Consider the following 14,349-nt stretch of genomic DNA (forward strand, 5'->3'; position numbering starts at 1 on the left):
CAAAATCAAAATATTCTGTCTGCTTGTTATTGTTTATCTTTTTGTTGACGCGCTAGTTTGCCGCGAGATTATGCATGATTTTGCGTGACGTCATTCATAATTGGTCCCCAAGATTGGTTAGAAACTGCTAAATTCTTGCATGTTCCCTTTAAGCCAGTCCCCAAAGTCTGAGACTCCTAAAAATTGAATATTCGATCCATTGTCCCCTCCCTTACTCCCTGATTATTGATGCATAAATCATGAAAATGAGATGTCGATTTTTGTAATCTTAAAAACTTTCTTTTTCTAGACTGTTTTTAAGAACACTTATCCTTATTTGAAATCAGGGTAAGTCTAATAAAAAAAAATTAAATCAATTGCTCCAAACGCAGAATTTTACACTTAAATATTTTCGGACGAAGAAAAGTTTATCTCCTACTTTCCTATCCTTGTATTCCTGTGGAAACGAGAGAGCATATGAAAGAGAAAATGTATAGAATATTTGTTTTGAGCTAACATTTGTCAGTTGCAAGCAATCTTTCTTTTGGGCATAAACATTTTCTAGGGAATAAGGAAAATATATTTATAAGTAGCGCAGCAAAGTACTTTTAGCATAGTATAGCGGCAAAAAATGTAGAATTTGAGCAAGATTTGTCAGTTCTAATATTTTTTGAGCTTAGACATTCTTTCTATCGAGGATATATATTTTAAAGTAACGTAGCAAAGTACGTTTAGCACAGTAGTGCAGTAATAAAAAGAATATTTGTTTTTTTTTAGCACAGACTTGTCAGTTGTAATCTTTCTTTTTAGCATAAACATGCTCTCCGTCGTTTTTTTAGGATTTTTCGCGTCGTTGATATTTGTCCTTGTTTGTTTAAAGAATTTAAAGCCACTGTTTAAATACAATGGACAGAAAGAATGGTAAAATAAGTAATAGAGAGATAGATAGCGGCATTAAAGGAATAGGTATAGGATGGTTGATAAATATAAATTTAAAAAAAATTGAATTGTGTTTTAATTTGACGCCTGCAAAATTATTTTGCAATCAAAGAATTATTTATAATTATTTTCAGTAGCAAAGCTGAATGTTCCTCTGAAAGATTTATGAATTTCTATGCTGATAATTAAGATAAACAACTTAATTTTCAACTGACCAATGAGCACTTAGTGGCATTAATTCTACTTGAAATAGCAGATTTTTTAGGGCAAATGGGATTTACTTGGCTGTTAGATATCCAGCTAATGATTATTGTTCAGATTGTTCAAATAAGAATTTACCAGGGATCTTAAGGGATAAGACAATGGACGATAAATTGATATACATACCCAATAATGATAAACAAAATTATTTTTGTAAAAGTGTATAAATTTCTAGACCAGTTATTCTTGCTTTTATCCCATTTGCAAAAGATATGATAGAGGTATTGAACCTTTAAAAATAGCAACCAGTAAAATCACGCAAACTTTAAGCGATTCCTAGAACTATCAAATACAATAACATAACAATTTAATTTTCTAAAAAACACTCTTATTATTACGATGTTATACAATTGAAGTTTATAGATTTTAGAAACCACTTTTAATGTTTTTATTTTGGTTGTTTGAATTATAGAGGTAAGAAAGAGTAATCAAACATAATATTTCATTTTATATTTTAAACAATTCTAGTTTGAAAAGTATATGAAGTCAAATTGCAATACATTTTTTGCATTCATAAGTATATTTAGGCAGATAATGTCAATAAATCACTTTATATGACATCTTTTTAAAATGTCTTTTTGATTTTAAGCACTCTAAAACTCAGGACTATTGAAAGCCACTCTGAAAGTAGACATTAAAATAATTATCTTTATAACTTAAAATTACCAAATATTTTCTTTTTCTTTTATATATTTTATTTTTTTAGAAATGCTTTGTATTAAATTTACGAAATGGTAGAAGAGGGTAAAATTCGGGACAACAAAGTTAAAAGGTAGAAGAAGGGTCAAAGCGATGAAAAATTTACGCAATCTTTGCGTTTTCTCAATTTAACCAAAAATAAATTTTGCAAGAATTTTAGTGCAAGGTTTATCTTATCAAAACTATTTGTTTTAGAATTATTAATGGCTTTCCACTCACTCAGCCTATTGAGGTTCACCTAAGAGTTTTTTGATAATAAATAAGGGGAAAAAATATTTTTCATTGCATCCAAATCTTTATTGATGATGTCGTGTCCCCATCCAAAGAACCTTAAAACTTACTTCGACCAAAATTACCTGCGTTTGGTCCAACTGTTTACGGGATCTTAGCGGACAGGCTGAATCCTATTACGATTAGAAAACCCTTTGAAACTAAAGCATGATATTTAAAATATAAAAGTAAGCTTTGCCTTTATTTTTACTTGGATTTTCAGTGTTTTAACTCTTGAATTGAATGAAAAGCAGAGGTGCAATAAATTATTGAAAAAACAGTTGCACAAAAATATAGACAATAGGCCAATAAGATTCACTCTTAGGAACAGATTTAACAAAATTTTTGACAATTTAAAGATCTTACAAAACATAAATATTATTTTAACTATTTCTCATATTTCAAGGACAATTATGTCCAAAAGTAGCAAAGTTGAAATTGTAAGCTAAATTAATGAGAGAAAGGAAGAGAAAAATATGATTATGAATAGGAGAGGAAATTAGTTGGGAGGGGTTGGTTTTGTTAGATTTAGAGGAGAGATAAGGAAAGTTAATTATCTGCTCTTCAACAAAAAAAAAGAACAATCTAGCTTAACAGACATTTTGAAAGACAAGACCACTTATAGAGTAGCTTTGCTACGAAAAATGCCACATCCCTATAATTTGTTAACGTTCAGGTATAACCAATATTATTGCGGGATTTTTCCAACACTGTGTTCTAATTGGTCTAAAATACTGATGTTGGATCTATATCTAATATATTTATTGTTTAGATGGATAATTTATTAAACTTAAGAGCAGCTCCAGAATATGTAAAATATTATCTAAAAATTTAGAAACATGCGTAAAAAAAAAAATAATCTTTCATGAGGACATTTAGAAACTTTTATTTGTACATATTATCTTAGCTTAATTAACACTTAACTACAATATTTTAATTTTTATTTTTTTTTACATTTTTTGTGCAAATTCAACAGTTTTTGTGCAATTTTTATACCTGAAAACATCAGGAGAAATTTAGCACTTTCTGATGAAAATTATTGTGGACTTTATTTACCCCGCTTTGCTATTGACTTTTTCAATTAGTTCTGAACTGAATATAAAAGTAAATTATCACAAAAATTTTTTTTATAATTACCTTATATGTATTTTTTAATCTGGTTTTTACGGCGGTTGAATACAAAACCTTACGCCCCTCTAAACCACCTTTTCAGAGCAGCAAAACCCTTTTGATTTTTGTTCCAGGGAGGTGTCAAAATTTTTAACCACTTTGCAAAACTCTGTTTACGCACTTGAGTTTTGCATGTACCCCTTATATTTAATTTCTTTATCAACTTTTTTGTTGGAAATAAGTAAGTTAAGTGTTATTTCAAGAAGACGAAGAAAGTCTCTCAAAAAATCTGCATGTGACGTCATAAAAATTAAAGATTATCCATCTCTTTTTTAGGATTTTCTTTCCCACTCCTCCTCTCCTAATCCCTCATTATTATGAAGTTATTTTTTCTGGGGGACTTTCTTCGTCTTCTTATTTTAATTACTCCTCGATAATCAAAATTTGTAGAACTTGACTTCTTAAAATTTTATGCTTCAGCGCTAAATATTGTAATGCTTTGCTACAAAAATAAATAGGGGTTGGCAGCCACTAAATTGTGCGTAAGAGAGGGATAAACATGGCTCAAATGAAATAAAAAGAAAATTGATGAAGTTTTTACATTGAATGGAAAGAAAAGTTTTGAAGCATTTGCATTTTTGAAAAAAATTGCGTAGCGATAGTTACATCTATTTTTGGCAAATATTTCACCTATGTCGTTTCAGTAGCGTTTGATTAATATTAATCTTATGGCGTATAATTCGAAATATTTCGATTTATATTACTATTGGCTTCCTAAAGGTGTTGTTTTTTTTGGGAAGACCGTATTCCCACCTTAAGGAAAATACCTTTAAAAAAGCACTGAATTAGTAATAGTTCTCCTTAAAGCACAATCTTTTTGATTTGACTCTTTTAATGAGATCTTTAAGAACGAACGTTCTACTTTGTATTACAGATTGACTTGATAAAAAAATAAAAAGTATCATTTAATTATTTAATATGTTTTTACCTTTTTATGAACTCCCTAACCATTGAATCGATTGTGTTCTCCATCTTAAGGAAGCTTTACATTGGTACGTCCTGGGTTGTTTTTAGACTAGTTTTCTTATTATAATAAAGAGCCCCTTTAAAGAAAAATATTATTAGACTAAATTATTAAAACTGGACCATACTTATCAAATTTGTTTTCTTGTCGAATAAAAAAGGCTTACAGTTTTTACTAAAAAGTACAAAGTCTACTCAGAGGCTGTACTTTATGTTTGGCATGCATGATTAAAGAAAAGAAATCTGCCGACTTCTTATTTTTGATAAATCATGTCGACTTCTTTGATCTTGAAACATGTCTCAGGCAAATGATTATGAAACTAGACTTTTTAAAAATCGCCTGTATTGTCAAAAATTTTTGTGGGATAAGAAATATTTAGGTAAATAAACAAGAAGGACAAAAAGCTATTAACATAATGTCGACCATACTGAATTAAAGGAAGTGGCTGACATATTATCTATATAAGGCGTTATCACACAAAGTAGCCTCATGAGCAAAACACCCCCCCCCCCTCTTTTTTAAAAAAAAATTTGAAATAAGGAGGGGCGATAATTTTTGTTTTGTTTGTTTATAATTTAAGGTCAGAGTTGTCCAAGAAGGATTAGGGACCACTTTTATGATAAACAAAATATCCCCTGCAAGTTGATTACAAATATTGGTTGACACTTTTTGACTTCAAGTTTGGATTTAATAGAGTTTCAAAAGTATATATTTATGAGAGGACGAGTTTATTAAACTTTGGGGATCAATGTCCCCTCCTTCCTTTGTGCTATGGAAAATGTATATATATATCATCAATTTTTATTAATTATTTTAATTTATAAACAATCTTATTTATTTTCAGACACAAAAGCATAAAAATGCGGATATCCAACGTGTAAGTATTTTTTCATATTTTTTTTATAAATGTGTAGCATCTCTATAAGTTGCCTCTTCTATCGCCTAACTTTTTCAGCGTTGTGTTTTTATAACAAACCTCTTTTAGCTTGTCTTTGCTTGTTTAAACTACTAAAAGTAAATATTTTTTCACAAACTTTTTATCTTGTTTTTCTGTACAATAAAATCAATTTATCTATATTTATGATATTCTTAAAAAATCAAATGCTATACAAATGTTTAATCTATAGATGTTCGGTAATTTAAAAATATAAAAAATGTATTCTATAACAATTTTGAGTACAGAAAAAGTATTTTATTTTTATAAGTTTATTGTTATGAATTTTGTAATTTTACCAAACATAAATGTAAGAGAACGAAAAAATAAATTAAATCACAAGAGAATAAGATATTATGATGAGTTATCAAATTTCTCCCACATGGAGTTACATCCTCTGAGCATTATAACCAATAAATAAGCTAGATTAGTGATGGTTCTTTATGAGATAGTTAGGTTTTAACGAAGTAAATATTAGTCTTAGGATCTGGAGGCTTCAGTTAGAAGAATAAGTAAGGTTAGGGAGGGGAAGGGTTCGAATCTCAGCCCAAACCATGGCACAACTATAGACGTTTAAATATATACCTACCTACCCAGCTTCCTCTACTATCTTAAACGTGCACATCAATGGTAAGGGTGAATGCCGTGTCCCAAAACAAACCCAACTTATTACTATGCAATTGCACAGTTAGGATTTTCATATAAAGATCCTGCAATCAAATGGTTAGTTGTCTGCAACAGTTCGGATGTATGTGCCTAGGGACCTACTATAAAGGTCAGACTTTGCGTTGTTATCAGCCGTCTCAGAGGTATTAACTACAGTAAAAGAAGAATAAGCATAAAAGAACCATAAACAAAATTAATATTATTTTGTAGATATGTTCGTAATTTCCTGTCCGAGTTCCTTGGAACCTTTGCCCTTGTCATCTTTGGAGACGGAGCTGTGGCACAGGTGTGTATTTGATGACAGACAAATTAAGGGTCAGATTTTGTACAGTATATTCTGTACATTTGGATTTCTCGAATTTTACAGTGACAATAAATGTATAATCCAGACAACTACCTTGTGGTGGGAACCTTTTTCGTCTGCTAACAAATGACTGTTGCTCTTTTGTAGCAAATTGACTGTGTTAATATTTTCGACACTCTAGGCTGATATTCTAAAACCTAATTCGGCACAGGGTCCACGGGGTGGGGCCATACAGTTATTTAACAGTTATTCCCTCTCTATCGTTTTACAAAGCAAACAGTTTTTTCAAAACCAAAAATTTATTTAACATTAAAATTAGAAGTAGTATTTTAATGTTTATTTGCCCTTTTATTTTTAAACTTTGTACATTCTCTGACTACTGGATATCTGTCACCGTGTATTTATTCACCTTTATCCTACAAGTAGCGTCGCTACTCTTTTATTTACTGTGTAGTTACATTATTTCAAAATATTTCAAATACATATACTCAGGAGTAAATAAAAATTAGGTAAAATATTCAAGATAGCAAACGCAAAACATTTATAAATACATATGTAAATTAGCAAGAACGAAAAACAACTATGATTTAATATAATATTTTTATCTTTGCAAAGGAAAAGAATCATTAAAACACTTAACACAATGAAATAATTAATAAAATAACCAATAACACTTTGCTCATTTTGTGAGAAAAAAAGTTAGAAACAAGCTTAAAGGGTCTTAAAATCAAAGTTCACATATTTTCTAAGAATGAGTATAATTAAAGTTTAATATCTGCAAATATTATAAAACACTTATTTGTTAATCTTATCTTGCAAAAAATTGTTTTTGCGTCAATTAAGAATTTTTTATTTATTTTCTGGGACTTTATATTTAATTGCTTTGTATTATTATTTTACTATTTAGCGGATGTGTTCTCAAATCCAAAACTGGCGGCAGCGTCCCTAACCTTTATTCGAAGTAGTCGGGAAGGGAAGAAAATAGCAAGAAATCATAAACCTAATTATGTATTAGCCTAAAACCATCCCAGGACCAATATTAAGCAACACTAAATTGGTGAACTCAAACGGTACAGTACATTTCTAAATCTGTAGCTATATTAAAAAAGATACAAATCTTATTCGAAGCTACTTTACAACAATGGTATGTCCGACTGTACGGCTGACTTTCAACTGCTGTAGAAAAATGACATTTTTCTTATAGATTAAATAAAGCATCCACACCCCAAGAGGCCTCTAGTTTTTTTTTTTTAAGAAAAACGAGGGATAGTTTTTTTGTATGTCGATTTCTCTTGAAGGTTGGGGTAATATTCACAAATAATATATTACAAAGCAATATCAAGCCTAGGTTTTAAATATTTTTTTAAAAAGCTACAGCAATTATACGAACATACATTTATTTAAAGGGTAGCTGCAATAATAATAGAGTTTTTAATCAATAATATTGCTAATTTTAAGTGAATTACATCGTATATAACTTTTTGCGACGATTAAAAGCATTAAAATTAATCCACTTGATAAATGAAGTATTTATTAAAGAATTATATTGTTGAAAATAGTCATAAAGATAAAGCTAACTATTTTATGATTTTATTATAATTAAGTATATTTTATACATTGTGTAACAAGAAAAGCTAGAAATTTTTATTTTTTGACAATTTAAATTTTAATACAATACAGTTTACACCTTACCACCCATACTTATATAAAAATTCTGTATTCGGTAGCTTGTAATTAATAGATGCCATTATCTTTCGATGTATTTTAGTTTTAAAGTGTTGGGAAAATACTTTTCCATATAGCCAATTTAAACCTCTACGCAAAAATGCAGTACATGTCAACACCCCTCTAAAACAAGATAATAAGATAAACTTCCTCCCTCCTACTGCATAAAGTTGCCCCCCCCCCTGTTGAATTTTTGAACACGCCACTGAACAATACTTTCATTGTAAGATTTACTCTAAATATTCAAAATTCTTTTTTATGTAATTATTTATTAATAATTATCTATTAAATGATAAATAATCATTTGAATCAGTAAATACCTTATTATTAAAATAAACCATTATTAAGCTAGAAGTATGTACATAATTTCAAATATCTCTCCCTGTATCCCCATTCTCTTAGGTAATTAATGGGGGAGTGAGTGGGGGGGGGGGGCGTTTACGATCAACTTACATTAAACAGGATTTAACAAATTTTGAAATATATCGGACATGATGAGTTCCTTTTTGTTTTGAAAGTAAATGCTATGCAAATATTTACACTAGGGATGTGTCCATATAATTGAGGTAACAAGTGTAGAGTAGCTATGAATTAAAAAATATTTTAAAAGCTCTTTGCTATTATAATTGTCTTAACTTCTAGAAGCGTAGCTGCTCTGTAATAAAATCTTTAAAATATTTTTTCTATTTGATACTTTAATATTTGTTTTGAAATTGATATTAAATTGTTATTTCTTTATGCGCTACCTATCTTTGCTAATGTTTTTTTCATTCAGAAGAAAAATAATAACTCAAAATCATCTCTTTTACTTTGACCAAAACATAGTACGTTGTATTTTGTCTTAAATGTACAGTTAGAATTTTGATGGATTTTTGTTCAAATAAAAGATTATTTGTCTTTATGGTTTAATTAACTTCAAGAACTGTTTAACACAATTTTTATTTCATGTTCAATAACCTTAAACAGGATGTTCTGAAAATTAAAGATTTTGCAGCAAAAAATATCTTAAGTAGCTGACAAACGACTAACTTAGCATCTTTACAGTGTTCGGCAGCCGCTAATATAGAAACATTTGGCATCTTTATACATGCATATTTCTTAGCAGGCTGATTGTCATAATAGGAAAAGATTTAGACATTAAAATGATTTCCCTGCGACTTCCTGTGGCATAAGTGCCGCTGCCGAGCCCTGATATTAAAGATATCTATAATACAAAGTAGCTTGATGTCTGTCCGTCTGTCTGTCCCTTAAGATCTCGGTAACCACTGAACCGATTGGATTCTACTCTTCAGTAGAATTGTTTTAAGTAATTTGTTTACAATAGATAATTTTGTTTAAAGCCTTTGTTTGGAAAGTAAAATGTGTTTTTTTTATAAATCATATCCCCTTAGGATTTCAAAAAAAAACCTTTTAGTATTCTCAAAATCAAAGAGAATGATTTGAACAAGATTTTGTTTTAAGTAATTTGTTTAAAGCTATTGTTTTGTTTTGAAAGTAAAAGGTTTTTTATATATCATGTCCCTTATGGGATATTAATGAGACAAAAAACATTTCTATATTTTTAAACATCAAAGAATATTAAACTTTGTTTTAAGAAATTTGTTTACAAGAAATAATTTTGTTTAGAGCCATTGTTTTGAAAGTAAAAGGTTTTTTTTTACATTTCATGTCTCTTATGGGATATTAATAAGACAATAGAGTTTATTGAAAATTCCTAGAATAATTCATTAATTTTTATTTGATCAAACGCATTTTTTTCAACGATAACCAATTTTCTAGGAATTATTTTATCTTTTAAAGCGTAATCTTTTTTTTGTATACTTTAAGATTAAAAAATTGTCTTGTCAATTACATGTTGCTTTAGGTCAAAATATACATTTATTTGATATTTTGTAACACGCAAAGCTTGTTCTAAATTCAATTGCTCAGTTGATAAAATGATAGCAAAATTATCGAAATTTTGCGGCAACCTTAACTCAAATTTTACATGCTAGTTAAACGCACAGGTAACGCGAAAACTGAATTTAACATTTTTATTCTACTTTGATGATCAATGATTGAATCTAAACTTTTGTCAACTTTCAAAAAAACGTTTTTTTTTGTAATGTAATACAAGTTCAAATTATGTTTACATTCTTAAGTTAATGGACAATATAGGTCACTTTCTCTTTGATATAAAAAATGTACAAATAGTTCATTATCAATGTGGTTTATCATGATTTATGTTGCAGTTATTTTCATTAGCAACACACTTTAAAAATATCTTGCATAAACACTAATATTCAGTCAAATGCGTTGAACAAGTCAAAAAATCTAAATTATTACCACTAAAGAAAAATTAGGTGTATATTTTGTTTTATTTTTGGCTATAAGGCAGGGTGAATACAGCACCCCATCCTCCTCTAGGAAAAAGTAAACTTTACATTGCCACAAAATAATTTCTTACTTTTTGCACCAAATTAAAATTATGTAAAAAAAAGTCATAAACCTTGACACTTGTTCCAAATTCAGGTGGTCCTTGGTTCAAGTTTGGGTGCTGCTGATTTTGGAGGTTTTCTGAATATTTGCTTCGGCTATGGTTTTGCTCTCATGATTGGAATTCTCATTAGTGGTGGTGTCAGGTAAATTAATGATTAGTAGATTCAACTAAAAACCTTGAATCCGCCTCTGTGGCGTAACGCGTAGAGTATCCCCTCGTTGTCTGGAAGGTGGTAGGTTCGAATCTCTTACCTATAACGAGTCATAACACAATACGTTAAATAGGGTATCTGCTGCTTCTATGTTAGGTGCTTGGCATAAATAATTAGAGTATGAGAAACATCGACTTCCAGCCAAAGGTCGTGCAATCAAAAGGTTGGTTGTCTGAAGGGCAGTTGACTATATAATCATGTAAGTAATCAATAAGCAAGATTTAGTTCAGAGATGCACCAAAATAAGATTTCATGGAGTATTCCGTTCTTAGATGCTATATGAAACTAACTAAATCCTAAATAATATGATAAATTAACCCATATTGCAGTTAGTATTTTCTATTTACATGGAGAAAGGTGTTAATAAAAAATGTTAAATATTCTGATTACGTTGCACAATGAAGAAGAAATTAGGATATGAATAGGGCTTTACTTAACCCTGAAGGTACATGTAATTTGATCAAAATAAAAATTGGGGGTGGGGGCTGAGAATAGGTGCTTCTTTGTCTATATCAGAATTATAAGCAAGGATGTTTAGTTTTTATAAAATATGTGTATCTTTTTATAGTGGTGGTCATCTAAACCCAGCTGTCACTGCATCTATGGTTGTTCTTAGAAAACTGAAGCCTGTCATGGTAAATTATCATTCTACCTTTTAAATGTTTTATTTTAGTTTATTTAGGTCTTTTTAAAATATAATTACACCTTGAAATACTAGAATTTTTTATATCTATTCAAGTATGGCTTCGAAACCGCTTAATGTCCGCTGGATTAGAACTGGTTCTCAAAAATACTAAAAAAAACATGTATATCATCAAATTACAGACAACATTCACGAATATTGAAATAAAAATCATAGAGTTAAGGCAGTTTTGTTAACCCCTCGGGTCTAAGAAAACTGGTTTTAATCTTTTAATTTTGCATTTTAATACCCGTTGAAAGCTGTCTATAATACGATGCGATAATAACTAGTAATGTATAAATGTTTAGGCCCCTGTTTACATTGCTGGACAATTTCTTGGTGCATTCTTTGCAGCGCTGGTCCTGTGGGGAGTGTATGCCGATGCTATTCATATCGCTGAGAAAGCCATTCTTGTAGATGTAAGTTCATTAGTACTTTCACACAAAGTGCAAAGCTAGCTTAGAATATCCCCTCTAACCCCTCATTTTAAAAAACTACTTGAAAATAATTAAGTTATTATTATCTTTACGTTTACATCAGTACCCTTACTCTGCGTGGCTACCCAATACAACCTAACCTAATATAGCCTAAAGTAAAAATTAGCACTAGAATAAAATTCCCCCTTCCTCTATTTTCAATTCATATCAAATTATGAGGGGGGGATCGTGTGCTCGACTAGCCACTTTGAGGAAAACCGCCGTTCTTTGTTTCAAAAGAAATATTTAGTTACAGAAAGGAGATATCTGAATAAAGACAAACCTTTTAATTACTGTCTGTCCATGAAATGTGCTTTTGTTTTCCAACTCATTCTCTCTGCTTTTACATATGTTGAAATGTATCTGACTTAGTAGCTGAACTCTTTGCATTCAGGCGGACTGATTTAATATGCATTTGTACTCTTGTGTACTTTCTGATCTACTTTTTTTATATTAGGGTTCTGAAGTGAAGTACACAATGGCCACTGCTGGTATTTTTATATGTACTTTCTATATTAGGGTTCTGAAGTGAAGTACACAATGGCCACTGCTGGTATTTTTGCTTCTTATCCTATGAATAATGAGGTAGGTACTGTTTTCTATTTACGAAATATCATTTTCAAAAATTAGATCTATATCTATCTTTGTCAGCTAGTAAATTTGCTACTTTTTGATTTTCATCCTTTCATCATTGTTTTAAAATCAAAATTACTATTTCTAAGCAGGGATGAGGGACCACAATTCTGACAAACAATTTTAAGTGAAAATTCTTACCCACTTCCCTTTAGTTAAAGAACAAAAAAGTTTAAAGCCAACATTCCACCATAAATACAGTGTGTGTTTTTTTATGAGAACTTTTTTGAAATCAATTTTACCCCACTTATAGTTATCAGAATTTAATGATTAACGGCTTATTTTCTTCGTTTTTTATAACCATTTATAGAACATCAAAAAAATATTTCAGTTTTTATTAAAAAAGTACAGTAAAATCAAAAATTCAAAACCTGGGTGTCAACATCTAAAAATGATTTTAGCGCATTTTTCTCATGCTCAAATCTTCTACTTATTGCAAGAATGGCTGCAAAACGCTTGAAAGTTGAGATACAGAGTTAAAAATTAATACAGATACCTTTGGGGACATGTACTAAAACATATTAAAGTTTGAAGGACAAATCTCAACCAGGGAGGGAGAACTGGCCCCCCAAAAAGTGGACTACTGAAAATCCAATTTTTTCCTTGCAAAGGGTAGAAGATTTGAGCTGAAGAAAAATGCGCTGAAACCTTTTTTAGATGTTGACACCTAAGTTTTGAATTTTTGATTTTACTGTACTTTTTTTAATAAAACTAAAATATTTTTTTAATGTTTTATAAATGGTTACAAAAAACGAAAAAAATAAGCCGTTAATCATTAAATTCTGATAACTTCAAGTGGGGTAAAATTGCTTTCAAAAAAGTTCTCATAAAAAACACATTGTATTCCTACAATTTCAGCAATTTTAAATGGAATTAATTTGCTGAATCACATCCCCTGATTTCTAAGCTATTCGAAGACCTAATTACCATTGTTATAAAGTATTAATATTACTAGATTAGCACTGCCTGTCTAGCCTTTGATCAGATCCTTGGAACAGCTCTGCTTGTGATCATTATCCTGGCGGTCACTGATGGCAACAACATGAAGCCCAACTCTGGTCTTATCCCTCTGCTCATTGGTCTTGGCCTCGCAGCTATTCATCTTAGGTTGGTTTATTATCTATGCACATGGATAGCTATAATCAATTATTTACACATGTTGGAACTATTCTATCGGTTTCAAATTTGTCATGATAACTCCTGTAAGAACTAGGTGTACATAAAGGGTATCAATAGCAACTTTTTAAAGCGAAGCATCTCTATGAACTTGTTTTAATTTGGAATAGGTTTATACGAAATTTGTGTTTAGAATTCAAGATTGTTTCTATTTATTTGAAATCTTTGTTTGTCTATCTGATGTATTGAATTTTGCCTAATAGTTTAATTGTCAGAAATGTTAAATTACACTTTAAATCATGACATAACAAAAGATGTTGATATGGTTTCGAGTGAAACTTCGACTGTTATCTATCATTAAAACCTCTAGAAAAGGTTCTGAAATCAAAGGGTTGGTTTTTATAGACTGCATAAAGTAATTTTTTTCACATAATAATTTTCTTATTTTTCTAAGTAATGCAATAATGAATTGTATAGTAAAAAATGCAATACTTTGGATTTGTTTTAAACTTAAAAAGTTTCTTTGACATAATTAAATTTATAAGTTTTTGAATGAAATGTTTGGGCATAACAACTTTGTTACTACTACTTCTTTGTTACGTAATGCTTTAAAAACTAAAATAAACAGGTGTTAAAGATAAAGTAAATTCATTGAAAAAATGTTCTATATTTTTGTCTTTTAATAAGATCTTTATGAGAGGCTAGATGTGATATATTAGACAGTTAGACTATAGAATAGCGTTTGATAACGCTGAATCCTATTGATTATATGAGGCCTTGGTTGGGTGGTGGAGCACTCCCCCAAATTGCTATAAACCTTCCCAGTACATTGTAAAGGAGA

At 29.9% G+C, this 14,349-nt stretch overlaps 1 protein-coding gene across 2 annotated transcripts in view; it reads left to right on the top strand.

Annotated features, from left to right (window-relative positions):
* The first annotated feature begins 5,121 nt into the window (after positions 1-5,121).
* LOC145313812 (aquaporin-9-like) overlaps positions 5,122-14,349 on the top strand; it is a 31,305-nt gene continuing 22,077 nt past the window's right edge. For both annotated transcript variants that reach the window (XM_080153428.1, XM_080153429.1), the window contains exons 1-7: positions 5,122-5,159; positions 6,093-6,168; positions 10,423-10,532; positions 11,170-11,236; positions 11,592-11,702; positions 12,279-12,344; positions 13,348-13,499. In XM_080153428.1, coding sequence (XP_080009554.1) covers positions 5,143-5,159; positions 6,093-6,168; positions 10,423-10,532; positions 11,170-11,236; positions 11,592-11,702; positions 12,279-12,344; positions 13,348-13,499 — 599 coding nt within the window. In that variant the 5' untranslated portion in view covers positions 5,122-5,142. The remainder of the gene's footprint in view (positions 5,160-6,092; positions 6,169-10,422; positions 10,533-11,169; positions 11,237-11,591; positions 11,703-12,278; positions 12,345-13,347; positions 13,500-14,349) is intronic.

This window comes from Acartia tonsa, chromosome 3 (assembly GCF_053477335.1).
Source record: "Acartia tonsa isolate MP-2025a chromosome 3, ASM5347733v1, whole genome shotgun sequence".
Taxonomy (NCBI): domain Eukaryota; kingdom Metazoa; phylum Arthropoda; class Copepoda; order Calanoida; family Acartiidae; genus Acartia; species Acartia tonsa.